The sequence below is a fragment of the Ilyonectria robusta genome (genome assembly GCF_021365365.1).
Source record: "Ilyonectria robusta strain PMI_751 chromosome Unknown BGZ61scaffold_7, whole genome shotgun sequence".
Lineage (NCBI taxonomy): Eukaryota > Fungi > Ascomycota > Sordariomycetes > Hypocreales > Nectriaceae > Ilyonectria > Ilyonectria robusta.
The window spans coordinates 1,243,308-1,259,878 of NW_025764441.1; the positions used below are offsets into that span (position 1 = coordinate 1,243,308).

The window sequence follows — 16,571 nt, forward strand, 5'->3', positions numbered from 1 at the left end:
AGTCCATTCAGTCTTTGCCATTTAGGCGATTTGGCGGGGAAATTGGAGGCTTTATCTAGTGTCGACACATAAAGGACCGTTATGAAGACTTTCCCAAATCAAACAGTCTGTCCAGTAGCCACAATATGCTCAGCAGAATATACCGCCTGTCTCATCATTTCCATCTCTTCCCGCCCACTCATATCTCCAAACACTTCGTCCATCTGCTCCAGCGTCCGCCCCATGGTCTCCGGCACAAGCAGGACAGCCCAAACTCCAGCAAGACCACAAAACACTGCAAAGAAGACGTACGTTCCAAAGCCAATAGACTCCAGCATAGGCGGCGTTGCAACGCCCACTGTAAAGTTGGCCAGCCAATTCACACAAGTTGCCAAAGCAACACCCTTGGCGCGGGAGGATGTGGAAAAGACTTCTGGAGGTAGAGCCCAACCCAAGGGAGAGTAGGAAACTCCATAGACGAGGATAAAGGCAAATGCCATTGCCACGCATGCCCATCCAGCAGCTGGGCTTGCACCCCAATCTTTAGAATAAAGACCGGCGAGAACGGCGATGACGGCGTAACAAGCAGCTGTGCCGAATCCTCCGATAATGGCCAGAGGACGGCGGCCGACTTTGTCGATGACCACAAAGCAGACAGCCACCGCAACAAGCTGTAAGATATTGAACACGCCTGATAGAATCAAGGACATTTCGTCGGACTGTCCAATGGACCGAAATAGAGTCGGCGCGTAGTAGATGAAGGCATTGATGCCGCTGAATTGCTGGAAGAAGCAAACGCCACATCCGACGGCGAGACGGCGCCATTTCTTGCGGTCAAAAAGATCCAACCAGAGCAAAGCCTCCAGCTTCAAGCCGCCCACCCCGGAGTACTTGGCTTCTTGCACCAGTTTCTGAAACTCGACCTCGGCGACAATGGATTTGTATTCAGCTTGGACTCGCTCATCGGTTGTGGGCAAGCTTCTCAGTCGGCTGAGACTGGACAAGGCTTCTGTAGGCCTGTTGACCAAGGCAAGCCAACGAGGGGAGTAAGGGAAGAAGTGAATGCCGAATCCCAGAAACGTGGCGCAGACCATTTGCAGCCCGAGGGGGAGTCTGAATGAGAGTTCACTGGGGATATTTCGTGTGGCAAAGGTGATCCAGAATGCAATCACGACGCCGGACACGATCGATATAGACTCGAGCACGAGGAGCGTTCCTCGGAGGTTCGGCGGGGAGATTTCGGAAATGTACAGCGGTGCACCCTGGAGGATTGTTGGTCAGTTGTTTGTACTAGTTTGTTTTAGCTGGATCCTCGACTCACCATGGCAAGTGTGCCAACTCCAATTCCTCCAATAGCTCTGCCGGCAACCAGCATACCATAGTTTGTAGCCGATGTCTGGATGATGGCACCAATGTCGAATATAACAACGACGACTGTCAAAGCCCACTTTCGAGAAATCTTATCAGCTAAGTATGGCATGAAGAGACATCCAAAGAAGGCACCGAGCAGGAGCATGCCCGTCATGAAGCCCGTGCCAAATGCCGTCTTTGTCTCTGGGTAAGCGTTGTGAAACAGCGGCATAACATTGATGATGGAGATGACGCCCTGGTCATAGCCGAAGGAAAAGCCTCCAAGCGAGGCAAGGAAAGCAGCTCCAGCCACGTATCCGGAGCCAATAATGCCGCTGATTCCATCCTTTCCGTAGGAGATGTCCTGGAGTATGACATCTCCTTCGTGAAGGCTTTGCGATTTGGTCGCAGCAGGGATCTCGAGATGCTCTGATTTCCCAGGAGCCGACGGCTCACAGAGCGAGGGATCAGACCCTCCCTTTGGCTTCTCCGACATGTTGGAATAGGGATCAAAGACGGGATGATTGCTGTGGATGCAGCGAGGTGTCGAGGAAGGTATGTGTTGTGTTTGATGCTGGGAATCCATTCTAGCGTCTGGACATGGCCAATTTATATCCATCTTTCCCCCAAGGCCGCCAACAACTCTCTCGAGACGCTATCGGGGGTAGCTGCCTCATCAGGACTTATCGACACGATCTCCCACCCCATGGGTCTACCCCACGGGGACGCTTCCCCAGATTTTCCTATTTGGGTAATCATGGGCGGTACCCCGCAGCAACCGCCGGTCCAGTTTCACGACGCCGGCCCTTTGCCCGGAACCCTGTTCTGCCGGTGTGGACCTAGTTTATTGAAGAGGAATTACTGTCGGCTGTTTATTGTCGGGGCTGTGGAAAAAAATATACAAGACTGTGGTGGATCGCTGAGATCCCTGGAAGAAGATGACCTTGACATATCATCTGAACGCGGCATAAAAGCAGAACCGGGGATTTTTAGACCGTCTAGAATAGGCTCTCCTATTGCCCGCGCAAAATGCCTCCTCATTCAGGCTGCTAAGCCGAGCTCCAACTGATTTGAGGCGAAGACGAAGTCTTCTGACCCACATGTTATTAGTGGCATGGGCCTTCATCTTTCAGTGCTTCAAAGTCTCCCAGTCAATGAAGAGCGCATCATTTTCGGCTTATCCCCGCAGGTCATGGCGTGGATGGAGCATTCCCCAAGAAGTTACCCCGTAGATTCAATCGGCCCACGGCAGGCTCCCCGCTGCGTACCCTGACTCGAAGCAACTAGACGGATTAGGCGCGGGTGCGAGGTTGGAGTGGTTTACATGTCAGGGGGAAATCGTTCTAGCGTTTGACTTTACATGGATCTCATTGGTTAACTGTGGACTAGTTGACGAGGTGCCAGATTCTCACCGAGGATATTATAACTGCCGACTGGATGCTAGATTATTATATTATTATAAAACTAAATATTTATTTTTTCCAATTAAATTAGACCTAGTAAATAAAACAATTTATTCCTACCCTGAGAAATAAACAGTAAGAATTAGTCTTGTATAAATTTTATTTCCTAAATTATCTGATGATAATTAACAGATAATTGTGAGTATGGTGGAGGCATATACCTACTTATGCAAATAGCAATGGGAGTTACAGACAGCACACGGGATCGTGCACATTTGGCAGTAAGATCAAGTACACGAACTAGCCCAAAATTCCTTAGGGAAACGGATATTTTATTAAGAAATGACCATCTGAATGATGAACTGGTAATTTTATCCCCTCATATCATCTTGCCACCCAAGCTCCCCGGCCCTACCCTATGGTACAAATTACTGTGACCACGCTATCGATCCAAAGTGATCTTAGTGATATTTACCCTGTGATAGTGCTAGCTGGCACATAGTAGTTTTAGTGCCTGTGTGGTTGCAAGCAATATCGTCCTGATCTTTGCCCTGATCGGAGATAATAATGGGATCTTGAGAGCTTCCGGCCCACAGAGCTCGCGACCACATGAACTGGACTTCATCTGGGCTCTCAGAACTCGGGGCCATTCCGCCTTGAGTGCTGGTCAAGCGAGTCGTTTCGCCTGTGACGAGATTAGAATTACCACCGAGAAATATTGGCCCTGAGCCGTGTGGTAACTCGCTATTCCTGTCCCCACAAGGACTGGACGCCATTGTGCCTTGAGTGTTGGTCGAGTTGTTGCGACTGTGGCGAGATGCTCACTCGAGAAGCTGATAATGGTAGAATCCCTGCCCAAAGCTTTGGAAGGGATGTTCGTGCGGTAAACCTGGCGGACGTCGTAACTTGCACCTCTACTAAGAGGGGTATTATCTCCAGAACCACTTGGGTCTGAGAGTTCCTTACAGTCATCCTACAAACTCGAGGAACCAACAGGCAATTTGAATGATGTATTGATACTAGGGAAAACACTACATACTCAGAGTAGCAGCGGAAAAACCCCAGTGAAGTTAGTTCCCTCCATATGAACTCGCCTAACCGGTCTTTTTTCCAGTTGTGTCCTCTGTTTTCTTTCCGGCAGTGGTGTCCTCTGTCTTCTTTCCGGCAGTGGTGTCTTCTGTCTTCTTTCCGGCAGTGGTGTCCTCTGTCTTCTTTCCAGCGGTGGTATCTTCCGTTTTCTTTCCAGCGGTGGTGGTATCGTCGGCTTTCTTTCCAGCGGTGGTGTCCTCTGTCTTCTTTCCGGCAGTGGTGTCCTCTGTCTTCTTTCCGGTGGTGGTGTCTTCTGTTTTCTTTCCGGCGGTGGTGTCTTCCGTCTTTTTTCCAGCGGTTGTGGTGTCGTCGGCCTTCTTCGAGCTTTCGTCGGCCTTCTTTGAACTTTCGTCGGCCTTCTTTGAACTGTCGTCTGCCTTCTTTGAGCTTTCGTCGGCCTTCTTTCCAGCGGTAGTGGTTTCATCGAATCGAGATCCCTTTTCGTTACCCTCGACGCGCGATCCCTCCTTTTGCTCGAAGCGCGATCCCTCCTTTTGCTCGACACGCGATCCCTCCTTTTGCTCGACACGCGATCCCTCAGTGTGTTCCTTGCCACCCTCGACATGTATCTTCTCGTCAATGCCGCCCTTTCCCTTCTTCTCGTTGTCGAACTCAGGTCCCTTTTTCTCCTCGACTCTCGATCCTCTTTCATCACCCTCGATTCTAGATCCCTTCTTCTCCTCGACTCTCGATCCTCTTTCATCACCCTCGATTCTGGATCCCTTCTTCTCCTCGACTCTCGATCCTCTTTCGCCACCCTCGACATGGGATCCCTTTTTCTCTTCGGAATAGGTTCCCTCGTACGGCTTGTGATGGTAGTGGCAGGGGTGGGGATATTTCCCATGCTCATACTCGCATTTCACTCTGCAGGCGCTGTCTCCGCAGTGGTGGCAATCGTGGTGTGGAATCCCATAGTGAAATTCATGTCCATATAAATGCTCGTGATAGTCATGGTGCTTGTGAAAACTATAAGGGTTCCGAGCCTTGAGAGCAGCAGGGTCTCGCACCTCGATAGCAGCGGGGTCTCGAACCTCGATTGCTGCAGGGTCAGCAAGCCTCTTGCGATGATGTCCGTGATGTCCGTGATGATCATAATGCTCGTAATGATCGTGATGTCCATAGTGGCACTCTTTGTGGCATCTAATTAAGTCAGTTGTTGTCGTTGTCTACCCGACGTACTGAAGGTCAACTTACGGCTTTTTCTCATGTTCGTGCTTATGGTGGCAATCCTTGTAGCACCATTTTTCGTGGCATCTAATTAGATTAGCTTTTATAATCCAAATAATATGTTATGGGTCAACTTTACGGCTTGTGCTCGTGCTCGTGCTTTTCGTAGCTGTAAGGATCTCGAACCTCGATAGCAGCGGGGTCTCGAACCTCAATTGCAAGCCTCTTGCTGTGATGCCCGTGATGACCGTGCCCGTGATGATCGTGATGACCGTGCCCGTGATGATCGTGATGATGGTGGTGGCAATCTTTTCCGTGGCACCTAATGAGGTCAGTTTTGGTACTCTACCTAATGTATAATGGGCTAGCTTACGGCTTGTACTCCAGCTCCTTGTGGCAAGGCTTGTGGCAAGGCTTGTGGCAACTAGGGATTGGTTAGAGCCGGGTATGAATGGAAACGGTAATGTGGTCAACATACTCAACCTTGCAGTCGGGGCACTCAGTGCAGCAGTAGCTGAGGGAGAACCAGCAGACGTCGGGCTTGACGCCACGGCTGTAGAGCTCGTACTTCTTGTGGCCGTGGGCGATGGTAGCCTTGATCTGGATGTAGAAGACCCAAGATCCCTTGTCGTCGATGGGGCACATCTCCTTGAAGGAGCCGCCGTCAGTCAATGAGAAGTAGGGGGCGTGGCATTTGACCTCCTTGCAATCCTTCTTGGGGATGCAATGGCCACCCTGGATGTTGTAGACGGGCGAGTGGTCGGTGGGGGGCTTGTCTCGCTGGATGTAGACGTTCACATCCTCATACTTGTAGCGATGGATAGGGTGGAAGTCGAAGACGAGGCCGTCATCCTTGAAGTCGAAGCACACCTTTCCCAAGGCATCCTTCGGCTTGCAATGAGCACTGCCCTCGCAGAGATCCCAGCATCTACCGTGATGGTAGCCATCGTGGGGGAAAACGATGGTGGATGGGTCAGGAACCCAGTTTCCCTTGCCAGCTTTGCCGCATCCGTCGAGCGTGCGACAATCGCCACGCTCGCCGTCGTAGGTGAAGTGAGCCAACGATTCGTAAGCCACGGCCCCGAGGGCGCCCTGAAGGGCACAAAAGAGAGTGCTTTTCATCTTCGTTCTTAGAACCAAGAAATAGTAAACGAATGAGGTGGATGTTGATTTGATCTGGATACCATTACGGCGGCGCGTCGCGGGTTTTTGTACTCGTGATTGTCAACACAGAACGAGTCTGAAGTTGTCCTAGAGTCATCCATCTCCGCAGTAAGGAGGCTGGAGAAAGACTATCGTGCATGGTGGGGATTCAGAGTTCCGGTGCGGGATGATTTGAGTATGATGCTTGTAACGAGAGGTTATGCGGTGGTGAAGTTGATTGAACATGATGACGAAACGAGCAACTTAATTGACGAGAAACGTGTCTTTTTTGTCGACGGGAAAGTGGTTGAAGAGATTCGACGGGGAATTTTGACAAAGTGACGAGAGATGGCATCTAGGATTGGGTTCATCCAGAATGTCAATTCGCGCAGACACAACATCGGATGGCAAAAGGAGTGAACGAATTGTGACGCCAAAATTCAGTACTACCATAATAGGTTCAAGTATCCTTCGAGGCCTTTCCATGGAGGCCTTGCGGTTATGCAAATTCGGGATCTGAAGCTTCCCGGGCGAAAGTAAAGCTGCCTTTGCAGATGAACCAAGGATATCTGATCCCCATTGTATTGTTTAGCCAACCACTTTCCAGAGCTATTGAGCGGGGTGTTTACTAGACTTCCACGTCGCATGATTGCGGTGATTGTCTCTGTTCGAGCGCCGCGTACACATCGCTTCGGGTGCGGGGAGATTTGCGTGTGAGTCTACAGTCGGATACGCAAGGTGAGAGTTACGATTGTTGCCGACCTGGGCGCGCGTCACGGTGAGGCGGCATCTCGATGAGGCGGGATCAACATCGGACAGAGGCTCAAAGCATCGACGACACAGGCTCTGGATCGGGCCGTCTTGGCGACATGCTTCCGGTGACGGGCTGCAAGGGGTTACGACGACAAACGTAATGGGCGACGTGCCGAAGGTTGAGGGTGATTGTGTCGTGCAGTGGCGAGTTCCGATGGATCGCATCCTCGTTGACGGCTCGGATGGCCAAAACAAACGCGTTGGACGGTGCAACCATGATCCGGGCCGATGGAACAAACGCTGAAGTCACGAAGGAAGTCACGAAGGAAGTCCCGGTGTGTGAGGTGTCTCGTGCGATGCATTGCTGGACTCGCTGGGTGATGAAGCTGGGCAGTGTTAATGCAAAGTTCAACACAAGATGTGACATGTTCCAGTGGTGTTCAGGTGTTTTTCCGGCACTTGCGGCGACCCTTGAATGTCAACCTGCGTTTAAACAACACCTCCCACAAACAGCCGACGGGGCGCGACTCGATCGGAAAAAATTACTATTCAGATGGGATAATGTTAATAAAATATTTATTAAATGTGCCATTTTTGGCCCGGCCGTCGGGAGGACGGAAGGGAAGCCCGTTCAACCGTTGGCTGTACTGTCTCGGGAAGCGATGCCACCTCGCAACCAAACCACACAGAAGCCTCAGAAACATCCAAACGCCCACGGGAATGAAGACAAACCCCAAAACGGCTGGCCTTGGGCACGATGAAACAGATGACAAAGTGGCAAAAGTGAGGAATAGAGGGCACACAGTGTGCGCGGAAGCTCGGTTACTAGTTGTGTCATGGCCATCCCGTGTTTGCAATCGAGACAACGGAACATGGACACAAGGGGCGGATCTTGGAAACGTCTTCTCGGTTTGATGGAATTAATTCCTAGCTGTCGTCTTTATTCTGTTTATTCCTTCACTCATACTGCCTAACAAGAAACGCGACTGGAGCTGTCACTGCCGCTCTCCGAACATGCTGTGATTCATTGTTTGTTGGCAATTTGCGCGTAGTTGCATTCGCGTACTCTCAAAAACAAGCTCATCTGCCTAACACTTCCTCACCTGTCATTTTTCATCCTTTTCTCTCTCTCTTTTGCCATCGCATACAACTCACGCCAAGGTCTCCCAATCACCCTTCACCATCTCATCGATAGCGAGACTCAGACATGAAGGTCGCGGTCGTTGGCGGAGGCCCGTCTGGACTGGCAACCTTGAAGTTCCTTGTCGAAGCCCACAAGTACTTCCCTATCCCACCAATCGAGGCTCGGTTGTTTGAGGCAGAGGCTGAAATTGGAGGTACCTTCTCCTATCGCGTCTACGAGGACGCTGAGGTCAGTACCCTCTAGGCTCGGGTGGTCATTATCTTCTAACACGCTTGGCCCTTTAGCTTGTATCCTCCAAGTACCTCACGGCCTTTTCAGACTTCAGGCTTCCAGACGATGCTGCCGACTTCGTGACGCCACAGGTATATGTTCAATATCTCAAGAACTACGCGACGACCTTCAATCTTTGGCCCTGCATCGAACTCCGGACCAAAGTCGAAAACATCCGTCGTGGACCAAATGGCCACGGCCATGTTGTGACGATCAAAAACCTGGACAAAGAATCTGAATGGAGATGCGATGCCGTGGCTGTCTGTTCTGGAATCAACGTCACTCCCGTCATCCCCGCTATTCCTGGCATGGAGCGAGTTCCAACAGTCCTCCACTCTTCACAATTTCGAGGTCGCGCTCAGTTTGGGAATGATACCAATGTTGTCATCATGGGGGCCGGAGAAACTGGCATGGATCTCGCCCACCTTGCCGTCACATCTCCTACCAGATCGGTTGCCCTTTGCCACCGAGATGGCTTCTTCTGTGCACCCAAGGTGCGTCCAAGCTACATAGCTGCTTGTTTTATATCCACCTAACTTTTACAGATCATCCCAATTCCTATAACGATGGGTTCCCTACGAAAGGATACACCTTCACGACCCAATAAGCCAGTTGACACATCAGTGGCTAGTTTGTTCGACACAGCCTATGTCCACCCATCCCTTCAGCGTAGTCAGCTGCTCTGGACTTACTACGACTTATGGATCAAAAAGATGCACTGGATGATCTCTGGCACTGAGGAGGGGCCTGATCAGTGGGTTGGTCAAATGAGCCAAGGCCGAAGATACATGGACGCTAGTGAGTTGACACCTTGAGCTGTATGGCATGATCCGCTAAGAGTTTAGTTCTTCTGTGCAAGTCAGACCGAGCGCTTCCATACATGAGCGCCGGCCATCGCTCTACATCTTGGCCAAACCGCTTTCGGCGCTGGTTCATGAATGTCCCCATCAAGGAGACAGGAGACAGGAAGATTGATGTCCGCACTTGGCCAGAGGGTATTGATGAGCATGGTTGCATGTGCTTCCCAAGAGAAGATCCTCCGAACAAACAAAGTCTGGAAAACGAAATCCAGCCCGATGTCGTGGTCTTCGCAACCGGCTACATACGCGCCTTTCCGTTCCTGGACATCGACTATCCAGATGTCGTTCACGCCAACGTCCGAGGTGTTTACAAGAAGGACGAAGTATCCCTGGGGTTTATTGGCTTCATCAGGCCATCAATCGGTAAGACCTTGACAAAGGCGAAGAGCTGGTTTATTAACAGGATTTAGGTGCCATCCCTCCCCTCGCCGAGCTCCAGGCCCAGTTTTGGGTCCTCCGTCTTCTCCAGGAACAATTCCCCAACGAGGTCCCCACCACTCTCGACCCCAACGCCATAGTCCCATATGATTTAGACTACGAGATTCACGCCCGTGAGGGCTATGACTTCTTCAACACCAAGCGAGCGGTAGACCATGAAAGCTATGCCTACCAGCTGGCGCTGGACATGGGCGCCGCGCCAGCCATCACGCATGTGATGAAGAAGGGGTGGAAGGTCTTCTATACCTGGGCAATGGGGTCCAATTTCAACACCAAATTTCGGATGGTTGGGCCGTGGAAGTGGGAATCGGGTGCTGAAAGAATTATGCGCAACGAGCTGTTTAACGTTGTCAAGCGATCGGGCGGCTACGTCTGTAAGTCTTGGAGTTTGAGCGCCACCAAGAGACCACATTCTAACATACTTCTTTTAGATCTTGCCACTTATTCTCTTGTCCCATTCTTTGTTTTTGGCACTCTCAGCATGATGTTGTATGCCTGGTTCGGATTCTGGGGGCTGTTCACGCGTCCAAAGAAACAACACCCACACTGACCCGTGTGCGATGTACTGTGCAATCCGTACGAGGCCTCTTAGAGTCATCAACCATTATTCCTTCGCTTCGGAAAGGAAAAGCAATAATAGACAAACTAGAAGCAAACACCAGAAGAACAAAGAACAACAAAACTGAGATTATTGTGCCGAATGACTATGAAAATGATTGTTGGTGAGCTTTGCCTTTTGTGTACCTTGATTGGTCACCTCGGTGAGCGTGGGGAACCATGGCGGGGCTCACCGAGGTGAAGCGCCTCTTTAGTTTTTTTATCGTGCTGAATCGCAAACAACCTCCATCAACAACTAGCTCAAGATGTCGTGTCGAGAAACAGTCCAGCCCGATCAATGGGTTGCCTTGCGGCTTCCCAATGAGACGATGCGCATTCTCCAAGTTGTGCCAAACACGTAAGTCGCCCACCTCCCATGCGCCAGCACCGTGACCAACTTCCATAGGACCATTTCGCTGGGCAAGTACGGCTCGTTCCCGACCAACCTCATACTCGAACGCCCATTCCACCTCACCTACGAGGTCCAAGAGAAACGCGAGGGAGAGACCTATGCCCGACTCCGCGTGGTCCCCGCCAAGGAGCTCAACGCCGACATCTTGGCCGATACCAGCGCAGACGCTACCGAGGAAGCGGCCGAGGGAGACGACGTGGTCGCCGCGGCCGACGGGGAGGAGCTCACGCTCGTCAACGACAGCGGCGAGGTTGTGATTCGGTCGAACCGGGAGATCATCGACGACACCGCGCGCCAGACCCTGGCGACGGAGGAGATTGAGGAGCTCAAGCGCAAGGGCGCCTCGGCCGGCAAGGAGCTGATCGCGAAGCTGCTCCTCTCGCACACGGCCCTGGACCAGAAGACCGAGTACTCGCTCGCCAAGTACAAGCTGCTCAAGACGAAAAAGTACATCCGCCGCTTCACCGTCGTGCCGCTCGACGTACCCCAGCTTGCGCAGTGGCTGCTCGAGGATCGCGACTCGTCCAAGATTCTGGAGATGAGGCAGGAACTGATGGCGCTGACGGGGTCCTGGGCAGATGTCCACTTTGGCGGCGTGCCCTGTGAGGGAAGTAATGGAGGTGGGAGGTGGTTGGTGGTGGACGACACCGGCGGCCTGTTGGTTGCTGCCATGGCGGAGCGAATGGATATCCTTCACCCAAAGTCGGAGGTAGAGGCCGAGGAACCGCCCCCCGCAGAGTCAACTGCCAAGGTGGAAACGCAAGAAGGACAACCACAAGATGCCTCGGAAGCACCAAACCCTCCCCTGGTACACGCACAGCAGAAAAGACGGCATCCCAAGAGGAGCGACTTTGACGTCCCCTACGTCTCCACCAACACCATCACCCTCGTCCACAGCAACACTCAGCCAAACCTCGTCCTCCTCAAATATTTCAACTACGACAACACCAACCCCAACCAGCCTTACCCGTACCACCCCCTCGCCACAAACCTCATGCCCATCTCGTGGCTACAGCTCCTCGCGCCCGAGGAGGACGATTCCTACGCCAACAGTCCCCCAGAGGCCACGCCCGAGGTGATTGCCTCCTGGAAGACGAACCGCCGTGGCAACTACCACCGCAAGCGACGGAGATGGGCGCGTGTCCGCCACGTTGTTGATACGACGCGAGCCGGTGGTTTCTCTGGTCTCGCCGTCGCTAGCACCATGGACCCCATTTCCATCATGCGAAACACCCTCCCCCTCCTTGCGGGCGGCGCCCCGGTTGCCATCTACTCTCCTACGGTCGAACCTCTAACAAAACTTGCCGACTGTTTCAGCGTGGCCCGACGCGCGGCATGGGTGACGACTTCCTCACCAGACATCGAAGGCAAGACGGTCGAAGAGCTCGAGCGTTGGGAGGGCACCGAAGAGTTCCCCTTGAACCCCACGCTGCTACTTGGTGTGGGCATCCAGAGCAGCCGTGCAAGGCGATGGCAGGTTCTTCCTGGACGGACGCACCCGTTCATGATGGGCCGGGGTGGAGCAGATGGCTTTCTGCTTACGGGATGGCGAGCGATTCCAGTGGAGGGCAAGATTGAGGCAAGGGGCAAGTTCAAAAAGAGAAAGACGGAGGCTTAAAGGATGGCGGCTGTTTTCAAACGCGATGGCTAGGAGCGTGCCTTGGACTCTTGGAGAGCGACTCTCTTGGACATGTGTACAGTTAGTCAGGACACCACACCATGATACCCCTGAATAGAACAGGACCTGCGCCGACTCCGTTCCTAGAAGCTTGGAAAGATGACCAAAAACCAAAGTGGACCTTGAATGAAAAAAATGTGTCTTTTATGCCAGCTCTTCAACATTGGCATCGTTGTAGCCTTCTAATTTCGCCTCCCTCCCGTCTACAGCGACTTGCCCATGAACTTTCTCTTGGTGAAGCTGAGCCACCACTTGCTGGGCTTGGCGTCACTCTCCTCGTACACCCTCGCCAGTAATCGGACAGCCAGTTCTTGTCGGACCTGCGACATGTACTGCTTGAGCTGCTCGGCGTCTTGCCTGTCCCGAGGGGGCTCGTACATCTATAGCAGCACGTGAGCAATCACCTTCTAGCTGACGAGTCCCATTGAAACGTACCTGGTTAAGGGGCCAGCCGGGGTCGCCGGGGATGGAAAAGTTGAGGTCCAGGGCGAGGTTCATGACATCCTTCTGAGCATCGCGGGCGGAAGCTTGGGGTCGGATCTTGGTCAGGCAGTCGCTGACGAACCAGATGCCGTAGACTAGGAGACGGTCGGCGGGACCCTGGATCTCAAAGTTGCGGAAAAAGGTGTTGGCGCGGAAGAGGGCGAGCACCTCGTCGAGGATGTCATAGCTCTCGCTGTCCGGGTCGGGCGACTCGTGGGCCGGGAGCGGCGGGGAGGAGGCCGGGAGGGCGTAGGCAGGGCCGCGGGTCTTGGTGCGGAGCGGGAGGAGGGGGAAGTTGCCGACCAGGCGGGGGACGTTGGGGTCGGAGTTGAAAACGGAGTTGTATGCCTAGAGGCGGCGAGTAGTTAGTTGGGGAGCTGTGTTGGCTGTGTTGGCTTGGGGAGTCGTGGCTTGATATCGGGAGTTGCGGAGCCAGAAGTAGCGGAGGCAACGGGGACGAGCAGCAGGGACAGCGGGTGCGGCAAACGGGTGGGTGGATGGAATTGGCAGACATACCGGCATCTTGAACAGCGTAGGGCGAGGCCGCACAGTGAAGCTGCTCGGTGGAGGGAATATTCGAGTTCGGCGCCGACAGTTGGGATGCGCTCGTCACTGGCGGGGCTGCAGCAGCTCACGAAGCTGTCGTCAATGGTGTGGGGCAGCGAGGCTGGCAGCGAGTTGATGCCTGACGACTCGGTGAGCAGCGGCGTCCAGCTGTCAGGCCACAACTTTTGACGGGAGTGGCGGGTGACGACAGCTGCGCCACGCCGCTGCCTGGGTCTTAGTCACGCTGTGGCCCACGCCGGCTGCCGATGGCCGATTTCTGACTTGGCCGACGGCTGCCTAGCCCGGTGCACGCTCACGTGAAGACGCTTCGGTGTCGCGCCGGTTCCACCCGCGGCGAAGCGTGGCAAGGCGCGCACCCGCGTTCTTTTTCTGCTTTGGGCCAGTGGAGACAGGGAGGGAGCTTCGAGTCACTGGAGCCCGCTGGAGTCACTAGAGACAGCCCGCTAAGGCCGCTGAGGGCCACTGAGAACCCGCTGGAGCACCCCCGAGTGGGTGATCTGTTGAGCAAACACAGAAATGCAGATGGGGCATGTGGCTGCAAACCCTGCACCTTGGGGACTGGCTCGATCCTTTTGCCGCCCGCCCACGAGAACGCGAGAAGTGGCCGCCTGGCTGCGACGGGTTTCAGCTGCACGGTCCCCATTAACCCGCCGTCACCTCCTCTTTTGCATTTTTCACCGGCTTCCCCCTTCACGCTTCAACCTCCAAAACTCCAGAGCCGCGTCCGTCCGCCTCGAATTCTTTCAGGTCTGCGTCTTGTGGCCCGGGTTGCGTCGTCCCGCAACAAAAGACTTTCGCCTGAACGCCCCCTTTTGCTTTTTCGCCTTGACAAGGGCCGGAGCCCGTGCCAGCCGCTAGTTCCAAAGCTTGTCGGCATCACTGGATATAAACAGGGATTGCTCGGGCGCGTCAAAGGGTCAAAGGCACAAAGGCGTCAAGAGTAATAAGGGAGCAGGTCGACAAGAGAAAGAGACTGGACGACACCCAGGCAGAGACAAGATTGAGGGAGGCACCATCAGTCAATCAATCCATGCTCAAATTTGAGTCAGTACCCACGCCCTTCACCCGACTTGCATTGCATCACAGAGCGCGTCCCCATCTCCTCCTTTAACAGCACCGCAACTCCACAACTCTACTCTCCAACTCCACCCTCGCCTTGCTAACATCATCCCCGCGACCAGATTCTTTGGCAACGGCAGCTTCGTCAGTCAGCTGCGCGGCCTGGTAGACATGGCGACTTCTCGCTCCTCCTTTGGCAGCGGCTCGCCCCCCAACTCATCCGACTCAACGCCGACCACCTCCCAAGCGCCTGTCGCGTCGTCCAAGCAGCGGCGCCGACGTCGCATCCACCGTCCGGCCAAGAACTCGCTCTACGACCTGTTCCATGACCACGCCGGCACCTCGCTCTTTGTGCGCCCCATCTGCTGGACTGATCTGCACGCCGAGCTCCTGGGTACCCGATGGGAAGAGCTGCCGCCATGCGATAGCCCGAAGCCCGTCACGATGCCTGGCTCGCCGCCTTCAAAGGGTCACTTGCGCCCGTCGCATACCATCATGACCCTCAGCGACTCCCTTACCCAGATCCTGCTCCCCGACGCGATGCACCCTATCCTCTGCTCCAACGCCGTCAAGACGGTCCTCATGACGCTGTGGCCCCAGCCATTTAGCAGGCCGTACTACCTGCCAGAGTTGCACCTGTACTTTGGTGGTCGCGTCTACCGAGATGCCGTGCGCGCACAAATCATGTGGAACTTTCCCTCCGACGAGACCAAGTCTTCATACTCGTCCTTTCGCTCAGTATCGACACGACCAGCCGATTCTTTCAACGCGCCCACGCACCCTTGCACCCCATCACAAACCCCAGCTAACCTGCCGATGGTGTGCTACATTGGAAAGAGCCAGCTTGCCAACATTCGAAGGAACCTCTTCCGCATCGCACCAGGCCCGGGCAGGAGTTGGAACGAGCCCGTGTATCGTCTGCAGCAACTCAGGGCAAGGTTGTTAGTGCCAGGCAACTCGGACCATGACGCGCACTTTGTGGGCATCTTTCTAGCCATGGCACAGAGGCACTTCTACCCATTGCCACCACCTTCATCGCGCAGAGAGTCACCTATGACACCTCAAAGGGACATTCCACCAAGTCCGAACTTCCAGGATGTCACACTGAGAATCTTGACACACGACACGGATACATCTGACTTTATTGTGTACACGGCATATGTGACAAAGGAGTTTCTGGAGAAGTTTCATAATCCATTCAAGGCACCGCGAAGTGAAGAAGATGCAGAGCTTTCTGGCATCAAGATCGAATTCGCACGAGTACCCATCTGGCCTATCCTAGGCCTGCGCGAACGACTCGGCAAGGCGTTGGGGCACGACGTGGTTGGGGATTTCGACCACGAGGAGATTGAGACATGGGAAAAGGACCCAGAGAAGCAAGAGGGCAGCAAGCGAAAACGCGAAGTCTTGACCGAAGTTCTCAACAACAGCTTTGATGAGGACTCGGGCGATGAGCCTTCGTTGGGCGCGAAGAAGCGTTGCTTAACTGAAGGTTCCCCGGTCGGAGTGGTCATGTAACGCTCACTTCCACTGGCGACGAAACAACTTGTTTGAGCACTTGCTCATCGGTTTGGGTGTTTTCTCATGAGACGGTACGACTTTATTTTTGAAACGATGGTTCGAATCAAGACTTGGGCCTCACAGGCATACATCTTGGACGGTACGGCGTGAAAGGGGCTTTTGGTAGACGTTACAAAGTCAGCAATACGGAATATGGCATACGGATACAACATATGGGATAGGCGCGGGATAGGCGTGGGATAGAGCGTGTACATAGCTGGTTTGCGGATTCAGTTCTTGGTGGATATTTTGCTCGACAACGAACACGATGGATGATGAATAGAAACGACATTGTTGAGCCTCGGTCATTCTGCACACCGGTCCGGTTTCGAATTTGTCAACTACGGCAATATGTCCGGATATGGCCATGGCCTTGCCCTGGGCGGCCAAGGTTGTGCGCTGGATCTGTCTTGACCCATGTCGACAGAAAGTGATCTCTCCCCGCTCTCGCGCTCGACCAGGGTCTCAACCTGACGTCGACTCCCCCTCTTCCAAGATGCATTATCGCCGACCTCAGCACCTCGACGGACGTCGTCTTACCCGCGTATACGGAACGATCGGTTTCCCACGTGTTTGTTCCTGAAAGCCAGAGCGGCGGCGACAGGCGAGCTGAGCCTCG

General features: G+C 53.8%; 6 protein-coding genes across 6 annotated transcripts; 2 read left to right on the forward strand and 4 right to left on the reverse strand.

Moving 5' to 3' along the window:
- Positions 1 to 98: 98 nt before the first annotated feature.
- On the reverse strand, positions 99 to 2,285 carry BGZ61DRAFT_492958 (MFS monosaccharide transporter; the record flags this gene model as incomplete). Its single annotated transcript, XM_046250594.1, has 3 exons — positions 99 to 1,241; positions 1,301 to 1,693; positions 2,232 to 2,285. 3 exons carry the CDS (start codon positions 2,283 to 2,285, stop codon positions 99 to 101), a joined length of 1,590 nt encoding a protein of 529 aa, XP_046106191.1.
- Positions 2,286 to 3,826: 1,541 nt separating this feature from the next.
- BGZ61DRAFT_531142 (uncharacterized protein) lies at positions 3,827 to 6,110 on the reverse strand (the record flags this gene model as incomplete). The annotated part of the gene is made up of 5 exons (XM_046253663.1): positions 3,827 to 4,961; positions 5,016 to 5,075; positions 5,128 to 5,310; positions 5,362 to 5,412; positions 5,467 to 6,110. The coding sequence occupies 5 exons, from the start codon at positions 6,108 to 6,110 to the stop codon at positions 3,827 to 3,829; spliced, it is 2,073 nt and encodes a 690-aa protein (XP_046106192.1).
- Positions 5,983 to 7,304, reverse strand: BGZ61DRAFT_212677 (uncharacterized protein). The gene is made up of 2 exons (XM_046238034.1): positions 6,761 to 7,304; positions 5,983 to 6,700 (listed from the first exon to the last, which is right to left on the reverse strand). The coding sequence occupies exons 1-2, from the start codon at positions 7,107 to 7,109 to the stop codon at positions 6,396 to 6,398; spliced, it is 654 nt and encodes a 217-aa protein (XP_046106193.1). The 5' UTR covers positions 7,110 to 7,304; the 3' UTR covers positions 5,983 to 6,395.
- A 787-nt stretch (positions 7,305 to 8,091) lies between these two features.
- Positions 8,092 to 12,223, forward strand: BGZ61DRAFT_349182 (Gcd10p family-domain-containing protein; the record flags this gene model as incomplete). Its single annotated transcript, XM_046240125.1, is given in 8 exon segments — positions 8,092 to 8,256; positions 8,313 to 8,792; positions 8,844 to 9,096; positions 9,144 to 9,521; positions 9,569 to 9,970; positions 10,028 to 10,112; positions 10,409 to 10,582; positions 10,600 to 12,223. 8 exon segments carry the CDS (start codon positions 8,092 to 8,094, stop codon positions 12,221 to 12,223), a joined length of 3,561 nt encoding a protein of 1,186 aa, XP_046106194.1.
- Positions 12,224 to 12,277: 54 nt separating this feature from the next.
- Positions 12,278 to 13,575, reverse strand: BGZ61DRAFT_212711 (actin-related protein 2/3 complex subunit 3). Its single transcript, XM_046238035.1, has 3 exons — positions 13,283 to 13,575; positions 12,719 to 13,114; positions 12,278 to 12,663 (listed from the first exon to the last, which is right to left on the reverse strand). Exons 1-3 carry the CDS (start codon positions 13,286 to 13,288, stop codon positions 12,487 to 12,489), a joined length of 579 nt encoding a protein of 192 aa, XP_046106195.1. The 5' UTR covers positions 13,289 to 13,575; the 3' UTR covers positions 12,278 to 12,486.
- An 877-nt stretch (positions 13,576 to 14,452) lies between these two features.
- BGZ61DRAFT_449207 (uncharacterized protein) lies at positions 14,453 to 16,252 on the forward strand. The gene has a single exon (XM_046245573.1). It carries the CDS (start codon positions 14,564 to 14,566, stop codon positions 15,908 to 15,910), a length of 1,347 nt encoding a protein of 448 aa, XP_046106196.1. The 5' UTR covers positions 14,453 to 14,563; the 3' UTR covers positions 15,911 to 16,252.
- Positions 16,253 to 16,571: the final 319 nt, after the last annotated feature.

Coding starts and splice junctions, on each gene's coding strand:
- BGZ61DRAFT_212677 (XM_046238034.1), bottom strand. CDS start 7,109: ATGCGATCCATCGGAACTCGCCACTGCACGACACAATCACCCTCAACC. Junction 6,701..6,760: donor TCATGCGACGTGGAAGTCTA/GTAAACACCCCG, acceptor AATGGGGATCAG/ATATCCTTGGTTCATCTGCA.
- BGZ61DRAFT_212711 (XM_046238035.1), bottom strand. Junction 12,664..12,718: donor CCGGCTGGCCCCTTAACCAG/GTACGTTTCAAT, acceptor GTGCTGCTATAG/ATGTACGAGCCCCCTCGGGA.
- BGZ61DRAFT_449207 (XM_046245573.1), top strand. CDS start 14,564: ATGGCGACTTCTCGCTCCTCCTTTGGCAGCGGCTCGCCCCCCAACTCA.